This window comes from Aquarana catesbeiana, linkage group LG02 (genome assembly GCF_042186555.1).
Source record: "Aquarana catesbeiana isolate 2022-GZ linkage group LG02, ASM4218655v1, whole genome shotgun sequence".
Taxonomy (NCBI): Eukaryota; Metazoa; Chordata; class Amphibia; order Anura; family Ranidae; genus Aquarana; species Aquarana catesbeiana.
Genome location: NC_133325.1, coordinates 26,806,461 through 26,825,728, shown reverse-complemented (window position 1 = coordinate 26,825,728; position 19,268 = coordinate 26,806,461). Strand labels below are relative to the sequence as shown.

Below are 19,268 nucleotides of genomic sequence, written 5' to 3'. Positions count from 1 at the left end.
TTACAGGAATCCAGAACAAAGGGGACAAAATTGACAGGACAACTGACAAAATAAGGCAACATTTTCACAAGTTTTATACCAATCTCTACAATCTCCCAACTCAACACAGACCATCAGACTTACCAGACAATAGGCTGAAGGTGATACAAGAATTTCTGAGGGATTCAGGCCTCCCTTCCCTCAGAGCAAAGGATATTACTCAACTTGAAAGTCCCATAGATTCCTCTGAACTCATGCTGGCGATTAAAGACCTAAAAACGGCAAACGTTACTGGGTCTTGAGGATGGATCACTGGCCAGAGCTTGCACAGTATGCAATTGAGCTACTGGCCTGTCCTGCATCCAGCGTTCTATCTGAACGCACATTTAGTGCTGCTAGAGGCTTTGTAACCGATCATAGAGTGTGCCTGTCCACAAACTAGGTTGATCGGCTCACCTTTATAAAAATGAATCAGTCTTGGATCACCAGCTACCAAGCACCTGATGCTCTATGTAATTGTTAGTGGAGGAAATCAGATTGCAGAATGTATGAGGTGCACACATTGTGGTTTGCAAGTTTACAACTGAACCCCGCAGCTCTATATGGAATGTTTTAAAGTAGTAAAAACCTGACAGAGGTTGTAACCTTTCCTCATGGTAATCAAAAACTTTAACCACTTACAGACCGCCCGCCCTCGTTATACGATGGCTGTTTGAAGGAGGATATCTTTGTTATGGCAACAGCTAGCTGCCATAACCCCAGTATCCCCGTCTTCAGCGGGCCCTCCACTACAAGATAAAAGTGGTCTCTGCAGGAAATTCGCCACAAGATCACTTTTATCGGGGGTGGGAGAGGGGCCAAAACGTCACTTCTGCCCACAGCTCTTAAAGAGCCATTTTTTTTAATATATATATTTTTTTTTAATTAGATTTTTTTTTATTTTTTTTTTATTGCATTTTAGTCTAAATATAAGATCTGGGGTCTTTTTGACCCCAGATCTCATATTTAAGAGGTCATGTCATGCTTGTTTCTATTACTTTAAGATAAAAAAAAAATAATAATAAATAATAATAAAAAATATATATATAAAATGCCCCGTCCCGACGAGCTTGCGTGCAAAAGCAAACTCATACATGAGTAGCGCCCGCATATGAAAACAGTGTTCAAACAACACATGTGAGGTATCTCCTCTGTAACTTAAAACATGCAACCTGTAAAATGTTTTAAACATCGCCTATGAAGATTTTTAAGGGTAAAAGTTTGTCGCCATTCCACGAGCGGGCGTAATGTTTAGGCATGACATGTTGGGTATCAATTTACTCAGCGTAACATTATCTTTCACATTATTAAAAAAAAAAAAAAGAGCTAACTTTACTTTATTTCTTTCTTATTTTTTAATTCAAAAAAGTGTATTTTTATTTTTAAAAAGTGCACTTGTAAGACCGCTGCGCAAATACGGTGTGACAGAAAGTATTGCAACAACGCCATATTATTATCTAGGGTGTTAGAAAAAAATGTATAAGCATATATATATATATATATATATATATATATATATATATATATATATATATATATATATATGCTGGTGCCATATATCTCTTGTTTTCTGGGGGTGGCAGAATAAAGTAGGAGGGGAGCTTACTGCAGAACGTGAAAGGGCCGTTGTGGGATTGTAGTAAAGGGCTCTTTCACGTTCTGCAGTAAGCTCCCCTCCTACTTTATTCTGCCACCCCCAGAAAACAAGAGATATATGGCACCAGCATGCAAAGAAAATATAAGGGTCCAAAGCAGTGGGAGAACTATCAGGGTTGCAAAGGTTGTCTTGCCACCGGGCCCTGGTGTTCTGCCACTGTGGGGTTTCCCAGCCTCCTCTTGCTGTCCTGCTCCTGCTATTGACAGCGCTGGTCTGGAATCTCTTGGAATTTACAGGCTGGTTCTCCTGTCCTAAGGATTGGAGAAATCAGTCTGTTTTTTTCAGTAACAGAGTCCTGGTGGAGTCCTTCCTGCAACTCGCTCTTCTCCCTGCCAATGAGGATGCAGGGGAAGGAGCAGATCGGGTGGCTGTGGTTGTGTGAGCGCTCGCATTATGCAGTGTCAGCGAGCAGAGGGAGGGGGTTGGAATCAGCCGCAGGGGCTGCCTGGGGATGCTCTCCCTCTTAGACATTTCCTTTTTGTAAAAAAAAAAAAAAAAAATTAATTGGGGGGGGGCACATGGTGGGGCACAGCATAATGTCCCCCCCTAGGGACGCCATTGTGCCTACCCCATCCTCCCCGCTGTATTCTGTGAAATACAGAACACAGCAGGGACCTAAGAGGATGCGCAGCGTGACTCGCGCATGCGCAGTAGGGAACCAGGAAGTGAAGCCGCACGGCTTCACTTCCTTATTCCCTTATCGAGGATGGCAGCGGCAGCAGCGGAGAGCCGAAGGAAGGATCGACTTCGGCTTCCGACATCACGGGCTCCCTTCACAGGTTAGTGTCCATATATTAAAAGTCAGCAGCTGCAGTATTTTTAGCTGCTGGCTTTTATTTATTTATTTATTTTTTCAGCGGACCTCCGCTTTAAGTGGTTAAAAGAAAAAATAAATGTTTGGGCTGAACATTCACTTTGATTACAATATGCACATCTTGTTTTTTTTTTTTTTTTTTTTTTTTTTTACTCAATTGAACTTCTTTTTAACACTTTATGTTTTTAATCCCCTACTGATGATAATACAATTATAAAAGTTTTCAGACAATGGGGGAATGATGAGAATAAAATGGTTTCCAGGATTGGAGATCATGTGTAAGTTCACCTATAAACGTGTAGATATTAGTAAAGGTGATAAACATGTCCAATGTCCTAGGGACGATGTTCTACCTTTACCTTCTATAAAGGACTGTGTGCTGTCCGAGGTAATCTTGTCATCAGATTTGTATGTAGCTGATACTTTGTGTTTATTTGTGTCATTTACCTATCAGGCAGCTTAGGGCTTTATCTTTGTACATTGATCTGCTGTTGATGATTGAAATAGATACAAATAGACGAAGATTTGGCTGGGCTGATAGAGTAGATACAATGTTTCGTTTTCTTGCTCCATTGTGTTGTGGGTTAAGAACACCACGATCTTCTTAACTTGTCTTTTCAGATAAAGTAACAATGTAAGGCGGGAGATTGTGGGAGATCTTTGATTGTAACAATGTGTGAGTGCGGCATAAGTGTTTATTCAGCTCTGCCACCTTGTGGTGATTTCTGGTAGATCACTGGGGGGTGTGTGTGCAGTACAAGGCGATGAATAGAGGAATGTATACAGCCAGAAAGTGGAGATGATCTCCGCAATCCATAGAGAATCAGGATGGGAATAGAAGGAAGGTTTATTCATCCCCCTCCCGATCTGACCGACCTACTCCTCATCTAAAGATCCTTCTTATTAGGATTATTAAACGTCCACTGCTCTGATTGGCTCAGAGTTCAAGTTCCTGGTTTCAAATTTTCCCCGCCTAAATAGTGAAGAACGTTACAGACAAATAATCAGCCCCTATTATACCGCCAAATCCGACACTGAGATCATCAGATGAGACATTTATCCGAGAAATATTATCAATGCTTTATGTCTGAAATTAATAAAAAAAAGGATCCTGAAGATCACTGAATAATGTAAAACATTTCCATATGTTCTCTTTTATTTCAAGTCCTCAGAATGCAGAACATGATAGTGAGATGACTTCTCTCATAGATCTCTACCTTTCTATATGATGATGGGAAATCAAGTATTCCACGTTTCATCATTAGATCTGTATAGGATCATGGAACTGACCTCTATCAGATATGTACCAGTTACAGATCTCCCCCCATAGTAAAACTAGAATAAATTAATTTGGATGGATTTATTCTCACTATAATACATCCTCAAATTAATAACTTGCCATCCGATTGTACAAACCTCATTTTATAGATAATCTGTTAATTCTTCATTGATAACGGGTTAAGAATTGTGATAAAATGTGATGACAGCTCATTGATGGAAATGGTGGGTGGCTCTTAGAAGAGCCTTTGTGTCTTGTGTTGGGGTAATGATGATGATGATGGGGGGATTACTTGGCGCTGGTGTACTTGGTGACGGCCTTGGTGCCCTCGGAGACGGCGTGCTTGGCCAGCTCTCCGGGCAGGAGGAGGCGGACGGCGGTCTGGATCTCCCGGGAGGTGATGGTGCGGCGCTTGTTGTAATGAGCCAGGCGGGAAGCTTCGCCGGCGATGCGCTCGAAGATGTCATTGACGAAGGAGTTCATGATGCCCATGGCCTTGGACGAGATGCCGGTGTCGGGGTGCACCTGCTTGAGCACCTTGTACACGTAGATGGCATAACTCTCCTTCCTGCTCTTCCTCCGCTTCTTGCCGTCCTTCTTCTGGCTCTTGGTCACGGCTTTCTTGGAGCCCTTCTTGGGCGCCGGGGCTGACTTGGCTGGTTCAGGCATGATAAGGGTTAACGATATCTTCTCCGCTCTGTGAAGGGAAAATGTGCTGGAGCCGCCCTCATGTGCTCCTTATATAGGCGTCCTATGCAAATGAGCCTCATCCCTCTCCTCACTCTTCTATTGGAGGATTCAATCTTGTGATGGGGAGGGACGTCATGCTTTCGCTTCTCATCTACTGATTGGTTTAGAGACAAGTCAGGACACTATTGGCTGAATTCAAAGGTGACCAATCACAGCTTGTGACGTCAGAACACTGAGTGTATAAATGAAGGGGAGTGGAGGTGGAGTGCCATTCTTAAGTGAATATCCCAATCATCCAGTGACAATGTCAGGACGCGGCAAACAAGGAGGCAAGGTTCGGGCTAAGGCCAAGACCCGATCATCCCGGGCTGGTCTGCAGTTCCCAGTCGGTCGTGTTCACCGCCTGCTCAGGAAGGGCAACTATGCCGAGCGGGTCGGGGCCGGAGCTCCCGTCTATCTGGCCGCCGTGCTCGAGTATCTGACGGCTGAGATCCTGGAGCTGGCCGGCAACGCCGCCCGCGACAACAAGAAGACCCGCATCATCCCCCGACACCTCCAGCTGGCTGTCCGCAACGACGAGGAGCTCAACAAGCTGCTGGGCGGAGTCACCATCGCCCAGGGAGGAGTCCTGCCCAACATCCAGGCCGTGCTGCTGCCCAAGAAGACCGAGAGCCACAAGGCCGCCAAATCCAAGTAATAATCCCCGACAATTCCTCCACCTCTATTACCCAACACAACGGCTCTTTTCAGAGCCACCCACCTCTCCATACAAAGAGCCCGACATACATTGTTTTGTTTCCTATTCTCCGATGTGTGATTCATAGTTCACCCTAAAAGCAAACACGTTATATTCTTCACACTTCTTAAAGTAGGAAGATTCGGCCCCATTATACCTCTCCATAAAAAGACACACATACATTGTTATCGGGGGATCTGATTGTAAAAATTAGACAACCGAAAAGGATTTTCTTTTACATGTTGATAATAAGATGTGATCCGGACGGGAGAACAATGTGTCCGTAATAAGATAATGGTGAAATATTTGATATAGTAATGTGATCTCATTACAGGGACTTCATTCTCCTCCATCCTTTCTAGTAGTTCTGATGATCACAAATCATTCTCCCAACTGGAAAGGAGCCCACAGATCTCATCCCCTTCTTCACACCCCACAAGGAAATATTCGTTTCACCAAAAAAAAAAAACTACTGGTTGTGGGGCAAAGAGCTCAAATTTTGCCCGCCAGAATTGTGAAGATCACAGACAAAAATTCACCCCTTTTCTACCGCCAGATCCGACATTTTAATTTCGGTTAGACGGGAATGACTTCTGATTAAATACTAAATCAAACATTTATATATGTTTTATTTTATTCCAAATCCTCGGAATCCACTACTACACACACAACGTTTATCTTCCTTTATGACGGAAAATAAAGCATTCATAATGACATACGTCACTGACCGATATTTCTTCTTCTCTTACATGTAGCGGTGACAGATTGTCCTCATATCACACCCCGAATCTGTCTATAGAGAAATGTCAGGTGACTGGCAGTAATCAGGACACCGCCAGATAAATATGTACAATCATTTCACAAAACACATTTTTCAGGTCTGATAAATCAGGTCGGTTTCCTGTTCAGATTCTAATAAGTGACATTGTCTGCAGAATACATTGTCGCGGCCCCGCCCCTTTGCATCCCCCCTCAGCCTTTTATACAGACATGGGGAGGGGGGGGGGTCCCAATAACAACTCCGAGTGACAAATGTGTAAAAGATGAGAACCACAGACAACACCAATCCGTTTGTATCGACTAAGGAAAGTGGTGTTAATTGGTGAACAACCTACCTGAAATATAATAAAAGTGACATAACGATATTGTAAGACAGATCTGTTGTTACATCTAAAGGAAATCATACAATCGGATTGCATGGTGTATGTTTAGCTAAAAGGAACTTCCTTTCACACACAGCAAAAATGTATCATTACAGGAGAAATCTATAGACAGCCCTTTGGATGAGAAGGTGGGTGGCCCTGAGAAGGGCCTTTGTGTAGATGAAGTGGGTAGTAGGGGGGTCTATGAGGGTTTAGCCTCCGAATCCGTAGAGAGTGCGGCCCTGGCGTTTGAGAGCATAGACGACATCCATGGCGGTGACGGTCTTCCTCTTGGCGTGCTCGGTGTAGGTGACGGCATCACGGATGACATTCTCCAGGAAGACTTTGAGCACTCCGCGGGTCTCCTCATAGATGAGTCCGGAGATGCGCTTGACACCCCCTCTGCGGGCCAAACGTCGGATGGCGGGTTTGGTGATGCCCTGGATGTTGTCCCGGAGCACCTTCCTGTGCCGCTTAGCGCCTCCTTTCCCCAGACCCTTCCCTCCTTTACCGCGACCAGACATGGCGACTCTTCTCTGTTACTCAGAAGAACTGAAATTGACTGATTGCCCGCCCTCCTTTTATAGAGTCTGTGCGGACCTGATGGAAACCATCCTGAGAAAAGGCGGAGTCACACCCATTCATTACACAGAATAGGTTTGTTTTTCCATTTGTAAGGCTCCTACACATTCTGCTGTTTTGAAAATGATGGCAAGAGAAATCCATCTAGAGATGTGAAATCTATTCTTGCTTCTTAATGATTTTCTAGGTATTCTTCAGAGATTATACCGAAAATATACATTTTCGGACTCCTGATAACAGAAACCACAATCACCAGATACTATTGTTAATAATAATGTCATATTTATAAAATAGTACTCTGAAAAGGAAAACTATATAAAGATAAGCCCTTGTTTTTCCCCCTGTTTTAAGCCTGAGCGGACCTGATAGGAGACTAATGGAAAAGGGGCGGGGCCACAGAACGTTGGTTTTCTGCAGAGAATTTCACATTCTTAGAACCTTGTAAATATGTGGCAGATTGCATGTTACCGAGGGGGAACCCGATCTGGTTCTTCAGACATGAAATATTTACTTTATTCATTCATTGTACATGTGTATCTGTGTCATGGTTACTAACATGAATTGCACATTTCTTTTTAGACATATCCAGGTTGTGATATGAGGACGATCTTAACTGATAAATGTCCAGAAAGAAATAAAAAAAAAATAATATCAGTCAGTGACATGAACATCATATTCTGTGTGTAGCAGTGGTGAGATCCTGGGTTCTGAGAACATATAGAAGTGTTTTCTCATGGTTCAGTAACAAACAGATTCCTTTCCTAATCATTCCGGACTAATGACATGACAGTGTTAATCATATTTCTCCGATAAATGTCTCATCCGATCATCTGCTCGGTGTCGGATTTGGCGGTAAAAGAGAGATGAATATATATCTGTAACGATCTACATAATTCCGGCGGGCAAAATTTGAAAACAGCTATTTTAAATCTGAACCAATCACAACTGTGGGCGTTTCCTTCTTCATCCAGTAATACTGCCTTCTTTTGAGGACTCCAAAGAAATGTATTGCGAGATCTCTCTATGTTTTCAGCCCAGAAAATACTTGCACAGTAGACTTTCTATTGATCTCTATAGCAGGGCGGATTCTGTATTCTGAAGTAAAATCAAAGAACAAAACAATCTGAAATGAATATTTCCAACGTATTTCTTGGTTAATTAATTATTATTATTATTATTATTATTATTATACAGGATTTATATAGCGCCGACAGTTTACGCAGCGCTTTACAACATTAGGGCAGACAGTACAATTACAATACAATTCAATACAGGAGAAATCAGAGAGCCCTGCTCGTTAGAGCCTACAATCTAGGAGGGAGGGTCAACTTATACAAAAGGGTAATAGCTGTGGGGGATGAGCTAATGGAGAAAATAGTGCAGTTGTTAGATGGAGGCAGGATAGATTTCTCTGAAGAGGAAGGTTTTTAGGGATTGCCTAAGGCTCTGTTTCCACTAGTGCGACTTTTCATGCGACTTGGGACTGAAAAGTCGCATGACAAATTGTTTCCTATGATTTCCAATGAGTACCGTTCATATCTGTGCGACTTCAAGTCGCAGCGACTTCAAAGTAGTCCCTGCACTACTTTGGTCCCACTTTGATGCGACTTGAGGTCCATAGATACAGGCATTGCTTCAAATCGCGGTAAAAAGTCGCGGTAAAAAATTGCGGCAAAATCGCGCGACTTTGGGGACGCACTAGTGGAAACATAGCCTAAAAGTGGATACATTTGGAGACAGTCTGACAGATTGGGGTAGGGAATTCCAGAGGATGGGCGAGGCTCATGAATCCATGAATTAATCCATGGATTGAATAAAGAAATGATGACAAAATTGCAGTATTTATTGTTCCCCTTTCAGTCATTCCTCCTGGTTATACATTTTAATAGGGGTGCCGCCACTGCACTTTTCTATTCCAGTTACTATATAACCCTTTCATGACTAAGCCTATTTTTGAAATTTGGTGTTTACAAGTTAAAATCCATATTTTTTGTTAGAAAATTACTTAGAACCCCCAAATATTATATATATATATATATATATATATATATATATATATATATATATATATATATATATATATATATATATATATATATATATATATATATATAAATATATTTTTTTTTTTTTTTAGCAGAGAATCTAGAGAATAAAATGGAGATTGTTGCAATATTTTATATCACACGGTATTTGTGCAGCGGTGTTTTAAACGCAAATTTTTGGAAAAGGGACACTTCCATGAATTTTAAAAAATCCAAACAGTAAAGTTACCCCAATTTTTTTGTATAATGTGAAAGACTATGTTACGCCGAGTAAATAGATACCAAACATGTCACGCTTTATAATTGCACGCACTCGTGGAATAGCGACAAACTATGGTAGCTATGAATTTCCATAGGCGACGCTTTAAATTTTTTTTTTACTGTTACCAGGTTAGAGTTACAGAGGAGGTCTAGGGCTAGAATTATTGCTCTCGCTCTGACGATCGCGGGGATACCTCACATGTGTGATTTGAACACTGTTTACATATGCGTGCGCAACTTTCATATGCGTTTTCTTCGCTGCGCGAGCTCGCGGGGACGGGGGCACTTTAATTTTTTTTTTTTTTTTTTTTTTTAATGTATTTTATTTATTTTGTTTTATTTTTATTTGTATTTTTATAGATTGTGACAGGTACTCTTTATGGAGGGATGGGGGGGTCTAAAAGACCCCCCATCCCTCCTTTACACTTCAAAGTATTCAGATCGCCGAAAATGGCGATTCTGAATACTGTATATTTTTTTAAATTTGGCACCATTGGCAGCCGAGTAAACGGGAAGTGACGTCAAGACGTTACTTCCGCGTTTACATTGAGAAGGCTGGAACGAAGCCGCCGACAGCTTCGTTCCAGCCCGCCCACAGCCGCCGGAGGCACCCGATTGGACACCGGGCCTCCCGATCGCACGGGAGGCCCGGTAAGAGCGGCGGGAGGCAGCAGGAGGGGGGATGTCCCCTCCCGCTCCTCCGGTATAACAGCCAAGCGGCTTTTAGCTGCATCGGTTGTTATATACGGATAGCCGATCGCCCACTCGAAACAACGGTACCGCAGTTGCAGGCATCATCCCGGTATAACCCCGGAAAGCCGAGTACGCATATCTGTGTACGGTCGGCGGGAAGGGGATAAAGTCCCCACAATGATGCTCCGGTGTGTGTTCCTTTAGGCCATACACTACACCGATGTATTGCAACATCTCTAATCTCCAATTATCTCTCAGCAGTAAAGTATCTCCGAGAGTCCCGGAACAGATTCCTTGTAATACATTGTATCATTTCTCCACAATCCTCCCAGTGCAGAATGATGGCTCTCTGATCACCTTGTATCCCTTCTACACTGATCATGAGATAGTAGCAGGCACAGCTGCTGCATGTTATCATAGGGGCAAAAAGGCCATTCAGTCCTTCAGTGTACATCCATCCACACAAGGATTTCATGTCATCACTTGAACTGTATCCATTTCCGAACGCAATTTCTTGGGGAAAAAAAAAAAAAAAAAAAAAACTTTGATTAATTAAAAAATGATAACATATACCCATTTTCTTGTTTTAAATATTTTTGATAAATGATGTTACACCCAGTAAATTAGGAAGTGGAATCAGGAGGGAAAACATTACGATCTTCCAAGATCTCCGTACAGAAGCAATGTGTCAGTGTTACACCTTCATCTGGACTAGTCTGATCACTTGGGGATAGTTTTTATTCCTTTGTATTGAAGATTGTCAACTATAACAGTAAATCTCTAGAGGGTCACTTCCAGGCATTGAGGTCCCTGGTATAAAACAACTTATTACAGGGTTTACAAAACAAATCTAAATGGTTCATGTATAGTGTTTGAATACAGTAAGTATGGAAAATTGAGCAACCACTCCAGTCCTCGAAAGGGCAAAGTTGGATGGGAAGTTCACAGCAACATGAACAGATAAGGAGGAATGGGCCTTGATTTTAGAGTATAGAGTATAGGGATCAACATGGTCGCAAATCAGTTGTATTGTATCCAGATATTTAGTTTGGATACACATGGACCCTCTAGATCAGTGGTTCTCAACCTGGGGGTCAGGAACCCCTCAGGGGTCGAATGATAATTTGCCAGGGGTCACCGAATCCTGGGCTGTTCCTGAAGCCCACACTGCTCTCCCAGCCTTTTTGCGGCTACCCAGCTGGGCTGTCCCTGGAGCCCGTGGCCGCCCACTTAGCCTATTCGCAGCCGCCCATTCAGTTCACGGCATGGCTGGGGGACAGAGACTAGAGGCTAGAGGTCAGCTGACTGGTGAGGAATGTGAAGTAGGAGGGGCTGGAGGAGACCCTATCTCCTGATTTTGGCATAGGTGCCACTGTTACGAGACACCACAAAGTCAGAGACATAGTGAGTAACCTGTGATTATGGTTGCCATTAAAAGTGCCCCCTACAGTTCTCAGATCAGCAGATGAGCTTGATCAAGAGCACCTAAGTTGGCTGATCAGAACTCCCCACCAGCACTGCCACTCATCCCATTCCCCCCACTCCTCACCAAGGAGTAAGAGAAGGAATAAAAATAGAGAATACATGGAAGGGAGAGGAAAAGAGGGGGAGGAACAAAGAAAAAGGGAGGGAAAGAATAAGAGAAAAGATGGCTAGAGAGAGGAATGGGGAAAAAAAAATAAGAAATTAGGATGGAGAAAGAAAGGGAAACAAAGAGAAAGAGTGGCACATCCTAAAATGTACCATAAGGGGTTTCAATACTGTACGAATGGAAGGAACTCAGGGAGCGCTGAATGTCCATTAGGGGCGCAAATTACTTGTCTTGCCTTGGGTGCTGACCACCCACGCTACAAAAATAATTTTACTGTTGGGGTCCCCACAACTTGGGAAATTTTATCAAGGGGTCACAGCACTAGCAAGGTTGAGGACCACTGCTCTAGATCGACCTAGGTGTCTTCTAAGCAGTACCTATAGATATTTTAGCTGCCCAAAAACATAACATTTAGGATTCTGTGTATGTTTAGGGTTGCTGTCAACCGGTTTGTAAATTAGGAGACCTATTTCAGCTTTTTTTTTAGGGAATGTTAACCATTGTTACCGAGTACATTAAGGTGTGCACTCTCACCCAAAAGTCTTCCAGGTGAGAAACAACGTTCCCCCCCGGCCACAGCCTCGAAAGCACACGAGGGACACTTCAGGGGACTCCTCCATCCGCCTTTATTGTGTCATTTAGTCATCATAACATAGAGAGGATTTCAGTGACAGACATCCTATGGGTTCTATAGTGGAGCTGTCCACAGAAGACAGTGAAGGCGGAGATGTTCCCGGAATGACCTCTAGGTGGCAGAGTGGAACGATAGATGTGATGGAGTCCGGAGAGCAGAGAGCCTCAGCCCCCCACAATCCCCCTGATCCCCATTACAGGGGACATGAAAAGTGTTCTTTATAAGTCAGATGTATACCGTGATCGGTGACCTATAAGAAGTGAGCATGGACGGATCCCCCTGATCCCTGTGCTGTGTATTTGGCGGAACAGACAACAGCTGCTCAGTGTGGAATTCCCGCTCACACTTTATATTCTAATTAATAATCCACATTGAAGGAGTTCAGAGATCTCCGAGTATTGTGTGATGTGCGGAGATTTTACTTTGGATTTGGGAAAACAAAATAGCGATTTATTGCAAAAATAGAACGTGCAGATCTAGGCGGGCAATTTGAAAAAAAAAAAAAAAAAAAAAGGCGCTTTTCAATGAGGAGGAGGAGTGTGCTCTCATTGTCCAATCAGAGGGCTGGAGATGTGTATAAATAGCGCTGCAGAGCGGCATAAGTTCACGTTCCTTGTATCAGCGAAGCACTGAACAGTCATGGCAAGAACCAAGCAGACAGCCCGTAAGTCCACCGGAGGCAAAGCTCCCCGCAAGCAGCTGGCCACCAAAGCCGCCCGCAAGAGCGCCCCGGCCACCGGCGGAGTCAAGAAGCCTCACCGCTACAGGCCCGGCACCGTGGCTCTCCGAGAGATCCGCCGCTACCAGAAATCCACCGAGCTGCTCATCCGCAAGCTGCCCTTCCAGCGCCTCGTCCGAGAGATCGCCCAGGACTTCAAGACCGACCTGCGCTTCCAGAGCTCCGCCGTCATGGCTCTGCAGGAGGCCTCTGAGGCTTACCTCGTCGGACTCTTCGAGGACACCAACCTCTGCGCCATCCACGCCAAGAGGGTCACCATCATGCCCAAAGACATCCAGCTGGCACGCCGCATCCGCGGGGAGAGGGCATAGAGAGAGACACTCCGAACTACTACTAATCCCAACACAAAGGCTCTTTTCAGAGCCACCACATCCTCCTATACAAAGATCTATATACTCCATCATCATCACACCGACTATGACAGGGAAACTCGTACAAGACATCCACACATCTCCCCACCTCCTTCCTCAATAGACATCTACACCCACTACATACCGATTATGTTTTACACTACTCATTTTTTTTCTCTAATCTTTTCCTCTGGACTGCTCCATGCTGTGATAGAACTTAAGTCACTTGTACAATAATCCTGTCAGTCCAGCCAAGGCCCCCCCGGGACACTCCGCCCCCCTCTTTCCCTATCCATCACTTCTCATCTCTCCAGAGACCCGTCTGGAAATATGAAGGCTGACTAGGAAAAAAAACTGCCAAGTCCCTTTTCTCATTTTATTTCAACACTACCGCCTTATATCGGTGAACATTTCTTCTACTTTATGGTTTATCTGAAGGGATTATGAATGTTTGGCCGGGGGGACCATATTTGTACAATGGGGGGCTCATGAGAATAAGAGAATTATCTTTGAGTGCGGTGTTAGATTGTCATTTATTGATACAATTATTTCCAACATCAATCCATCACAAATGGAGAGACTAGAAGGAACAATTCATCCAGTATTGTGTGAAAAAATCCGGGGAACTCCCTTTTTTGTTCCATTATTCTCTACCGCCCATGGATGGGGGGGGGGGGGGGCTAATTGTTGCATAATGGAAAACTGTGAAATTATGGCGGGCAGTTTGAAAATTTCCAACTCCGCCAATCATAACAGCCTGTGCTTCATCTGTCAACCAATGAGAGCGTTTATAGTATCTTACAATGAAATTTCTGACATGGAACCTGAAATGTATCCGTTTCCCTCCGAATGTGATATCGGGGCCGCTAGACCTGGGGATGGTAAATCTGTAACTGGATATTTATTTAGCAAAGAGTGCATTGCCCACATAACACAATGATCTTGTCGCTGATCATTCTTACTCCACCTCCCTGGGGAGATCTCCCAGTGCGAAAATTGTCTCCAATCCGCACCACAGAAGTGTATATGTATATATATATTGGGGGGGGGGAGAATACCTGAAGCTATCCTTTGTATCAATGACGGATGTCATGTGAAGAGTCCTGTGATCGGATCTCCCGCTGTATTCTATATTATTCTATAGAGGGGATTGGGTAAGGTGGTCACATTGCTCTGTATGGAGGACTTCTAATGCGGCCCCCCCTGGTCGCTGTGTGTATGTAGAGCTCTGTCAGGAGGAGGTGGGTGGCTCTGAGAAGAGCCTTTGGGGGGTGTAGATGAAAGGAGGTCTCTCCGGTGGGGATTATTTCTTCTTTGGAGCGGCCTTCTTGGGCTTGGCTGCTGTCTTGGGTTTAGCCGCCTTCTTAGCCGGACTCTTGGCGACTTTTTTCGGCTTGGCTGCAGCTTTGGGCTTCTTGGGGCTCTTTGTCACCTTCTTGGCAGCTGCAGGCTTTTTTGCGGGTTTCTTGGCGGCCTTCTTGGGGCTCTTGGCTGCGGTGGGGGCTTTGGTGGTGGTCTTCTTCTTGGGGGACTTGGCTGGCTTCTTGGCGGCCGGCTTCTTGGGGGACTTGGCCGCAGCCGATGGCTTCTTGGTGCTTTTCTTGGCTCCTGCCGCCTTGTCCTCCTGCTTCTTGTTGATCTTGAAGGATCCGGAGGCTCCATGTCCTTTGACCTGGACGAGGGTCCCCTTAGTCACCAGCCCCCTGATGGCGATCTTGAGGCGGCTGTTGTTCTTGTCCACATCGTATCCTCCGGCGGCCAGGACCTTCTTGAGGGCGGACAGGGAGACCCCGCTGCGCTCTTTGGAAGCGGCCACGGCTTTGACCAGGAGCTCGGACACGCTGGGACCGGACGGCTTCTTGCTGCCTTTCTTGGCTCCTCCGGCTGCCGCCTTCTTGGCCGGCTTCTTCTTGGCGGCGGGCTCCGCAGGAGGAGCGGCGGCTGGGGCGCTCTCAGTCTCCGTCATGATTCTGCAAATATTAGCACTGTAATAGATACATAGAATTGCATTTGTCGCTTTGGCTTATATAGAGACGTTCTGCACTGCTATTGGTCGGCAGAAAGCTTTAGTGCCTACTGCTATTGGTTGCAAATAAGACACGCCCACTGACTTTCACTCCCGAGTTGGGGAATCTTCTCTCTCTTGTTGTGTTTCCCGGGCAGAGAGAAAAACGACTTTTATTTGGAATAGAACGATGTCCGATCTTCATCGGGGACCCGATCTGCTCACTGGACTGTCACTTATCGGGGGGTCACTTACAGCTGTCAGGAGCTGCTGAGGAGGCTGAACACAGAGGCTGCAAACACAGCCATCCTCCTGAGTGTGTGTCCCATTCTTCCTTCTATCTTGTTTTCTACACAAATTCTACCCAGAAAACAATCTTCTCACATCTCCCACTAGAATGATCTTCACATTAGATGAGTGAAGAGTGACCATCAGGAAACATTTCCCCCTAATACACAACTCTGCTCATCTATAGCTGAGTAGAAGGAGCCTGGAACAAAAACATCAGCCGGTGACATGAGATCCTTGTGTGATGTGATGGCAGATATTGTTATACATACAAATGTCTCAGCTGATTACACAATGTCATGTTTGATGTGCTATGTATCATTATCTGGTCATCATGATACATAAAGTGTTATCCAGATACTTTGAGTAAGCCGATTGCTACATTTTGCTAAACAGCTACTCAGGAGGAACAATGTTTGTTTTGAATTCTTGTATCTCAAATTTCATTTCATGAGTTTATTGATCAAAGAACCAATCCATCAACATTTCATTCCCCAATTTAAACAATCAGTAATAAGAACTTTGCTGGTAATCATCATTTTAGCTATCTTATACAATCCGTACCCTGGAAGAGGGCCTATGCCTACTGAGAAGAGTGGCATATACAGCCTACAACTGAACAAGCATCCTTTCCATCATGCTCATGTCCAATGAAAACTGACTGGTCTCTCCAAAATACTTGACCAGGATCCTCCTGATGGCTGTTTTTGCTCCTATGTACCCACTTTAAGCTGGGAGACTGCGGCATATTGTTTGTCTTTCTTTTTTTTTTCTAGCTACCTACCTACACATTGTTGTCCAGATCCACACCGTACTGATCTGGAATGTTTCTTTGCACCCCAATTATTTAGCACTTATATTCTAACAGTCCATAGTTCTCAATTTTATAAGATACTTTTTTTTATCAACCCACGGATACCCTTCAACGACCCCTCTAGCCACTTCTGGACCGCCGCACGCCAATATACATCCTAACTTTGAAGAGGAATATTGTTGTTATGGCAGCAGCTAGCTGCCATAACCCCGGTATTCTCTTCTTCGGCCGGCGGCTCGCTTTCCGATAATAGTGGTCTCTGCGGCAGATTTACTTTTATCGGTGGCGGGAGAGGGGCCCCCCTCCCGCCACGCTGGTGCCCTCTGTCGGCAGTGGTGGAGGCGATCGGATGCTGTCCCTTGTGTGCCATGGAGATGAGTGAGGGGAAGATGAACCCCACCCGTCTCCATACTATTGTAGGGTGGAAGCGAAGTCAAAACGTCACTTCCGCCCATAGCTCATAAAAGGGACTTTTTTGTTCTTTAAGTGACTTTTTTTTTTTTTTTTATCGCATTTTTGTGTAAATATGAGATCTGAGGCCTTTTTGACCCCAGATCTCATATTTAAGAGGTCCTGTCATGCTTTTTTTTTTTTTTTCTATTACAAGGGATGTTTTCATTCCTTGTAATAGGAATACAAGTGGCCCCCCCCAGTTCGGGTTGCAGCAGAACATGCAAACAGACCTAAAATGTGTGTGATCACACAAACCCCGTTAAAGTCTATGGGACTCGAACGTGAAACATCAAAAGTGCTAATTTTAAAGGCTAATATGCAAGTTATTGTCATAAAAAAGTGTTTGGGGACCTGGGTCCTGCCCCAGGGGACATGTATCAATGCATTTTTTTTATTTTTTTTTAAACGGCAGTTTTTTCGGGAGCAGTGCTTTTAATAATGCTTAAAGTGAAACAATAAAAGTGTAATATTCCTTTAAATATCTGCCTGGGGGGTGTCTATAGTATGCCTGTGAAGTGGCACGATTTCCCTGTGTTTAGAACAGTACCATAGCATAATGACATTTCTAAAGGGAAAAAAAAGTCATTTAAAACTGCTTGCGGCTGTAATGTAATGTTGCCCCCCCCCCAGCCCATTACCAGGGCCTTTGGGTCTGGTATGGATATTAAGGTGAACCCCGCTATCTAATTAAAAGAAAAAAAAAAAAAAAAAAATTGTGAGTCCCACAGGCCCTATATACTCTGAACAGCAGCAGTATACAGGCGGTCCCCGGGTTACAAACAAGATAGGGACTGTAGGTTTGTTCTCAAGTTGAATCTGTTTGTAATTTGGAACAGCTACATTTTGTAAGTGTAGCTCCAGCTAAAAAATCTATTTTTAAGCTTTTTGAATAACATGGGGAAGGGTTATCATCACCCCTGTAACATTTGTTTTGCTGTCTGTGCCCCTGTTCAGAAGATTTCACCTCACTTTCTGTCCCAATGACAATTGGATTTTGAAACTTTTGGGTCATTAGGGAAACAAGGATTGGTGATAAAGCATGAGTGGTGACACCTTTTTCCCATATTAATTCTTACAGGAGAGAATTTCTCTTCCTAGGGGTAGATTTCCTCTCACTTCCTGTTGTCTCATTCCATTTCTAAGTAGGAGTTGTTTGTAAGTCGGATGTTTGAAAACATGGGACCTCCTGTATATACTATACGGCCTGCCCTATACACGCTGCAGAAATTTGGGCCTTTGGTGCTGGTGGTACCAGAACATTGTAAGCCCTCACAGTTACTCCTGGTGGACGCTGGAAAGGGCCCTGCTGTGAAATATTATATCAATAATTGTAATTACATGCCCCTGTTAAACAGGGGCAGAAAAATTGGGCCTTAGGCAGTGGTGGTGGTGGTGGTTGTGGTGGTACAACGCTGTAAAGCCTCACAGATACTTTTGTTGAGCGCAGGTACAGGCCCTGCTGTGAAATATTAGATCAAAAATTGTAATTTTTTGCAAAGTAGATGTAACAATGACAATGTATACATAACATACAACACAATACTCCTCAATGACTAAGGCAGCCAATGGAAGGAAATACATTGGATGAACAAAATATCTCTTACAAGGGGGATATAACAATGCAGCCCTGGTACATTTAAAGACGTAACCTTATAGTGCACACTATGCACCTTCCTCTTATGTAATTGGAAGATCTTGCTAGGAAGAAGAGGAGATAGGAATACCAGGGGCCCTAGATAAGATAAAAATAAATAAATCAATAATTCACAGTGTGTAGAACCTTTAATCTCAGGGTATAATGTTACTCTCAGGACATGCATTATAACTTATACTGTCTGTTAATCCTTCCGAAGAGGGTTCCCCCAGAATAAATAAGTCGCCAGGCAGGAGGGGGCAAAACGCTCCGACCTCCCGCGCCTGTTGTTCAGTTTGACTGGGAACCTAAGTATTTTACCACATAAGATGGACAGCCTGAGAGGAATTTCAACAGGGATGCTCCTCCCGAGCAGTCCCCCAAGATCATCACCCCACCCCAATGGGAACACACTGTGGGGTGTGAGAGCACCAGGAGCCCTCCCGGGTGAGGCAACCCCTTATCACCCATCGGTTCCCCTGGGGAGCCGCTCCCGCCAGGAAGATCCCCAGGCGTCGCAACCCCAGGATGGAGCCAACGGTCTCATTGCCCGGGTTAGAGAAATAAAAGTGACTGGCTGTCCCCTATGCTAGGTTACCAAACTAACAGTTGAGGACAATCTATGTAAGGCTTATGGAAAGATCTAAGCCTTGTAAAACTCAAATCTGATGTTAGAGAGTGTGAGGAAGAAGAGGGGAAAGAGAGTGAAAGAGGAGCAAGAAGGAGGAAGAAAGAAGAGGGAAGAGGAAGGGAGTTGGGGTGAGGTATGTGAGGAAGGAGTGTAGTCTCGTTGAACTCCCCCCTACGTTAGCAGATGACCTGGGTAAAGTGGGACTCGGACATA

General features: G+C 44.3%; 2 protein-coding genes across 2 annotated transcripts; one reads left to right on the top strand and one right to left on the bottom strand.

Moving 5' to 3' along the window:
- The first annotated feature begins 12,758 nt into the window (after positions 1-12,758).
- On the top strand, positions 12,759-13,222 carry LOC141126721 (histone H3). The gene has a single exon (XM_073612685.1). It carries the CDS (start codon positions 12,782-12,784, stop codon positions 13,190-13,192), a length of 411 nt encoding a protein of 136 aa, XP_073468786.1. The 5' UTR covers positions 12,759-12,781; the 3' UTR covers positions 13,193-13,222.
- A 1,161-nt stretch (positions 13,223-14,383) lies between these two features.
- On the bottom strand, positions 14,384-15,325 carry LOC141129635 (histone H1.5-like). Its single transcript, XM_073617728.1, has one exon. It carries the CDS (start codon positions 15,195-15,197, stop codon positions 14,535-14,537), a length of 663 nt encoding a protein of 220 aa, XP_073473829.1. The 5' UTR covers positions 15,198-15,325; the 3' UTR covers positions 14,384-14,534.
- Between the last annotated feature and the right edge of the window lie 3,943 nt (positions 15,326-19,268).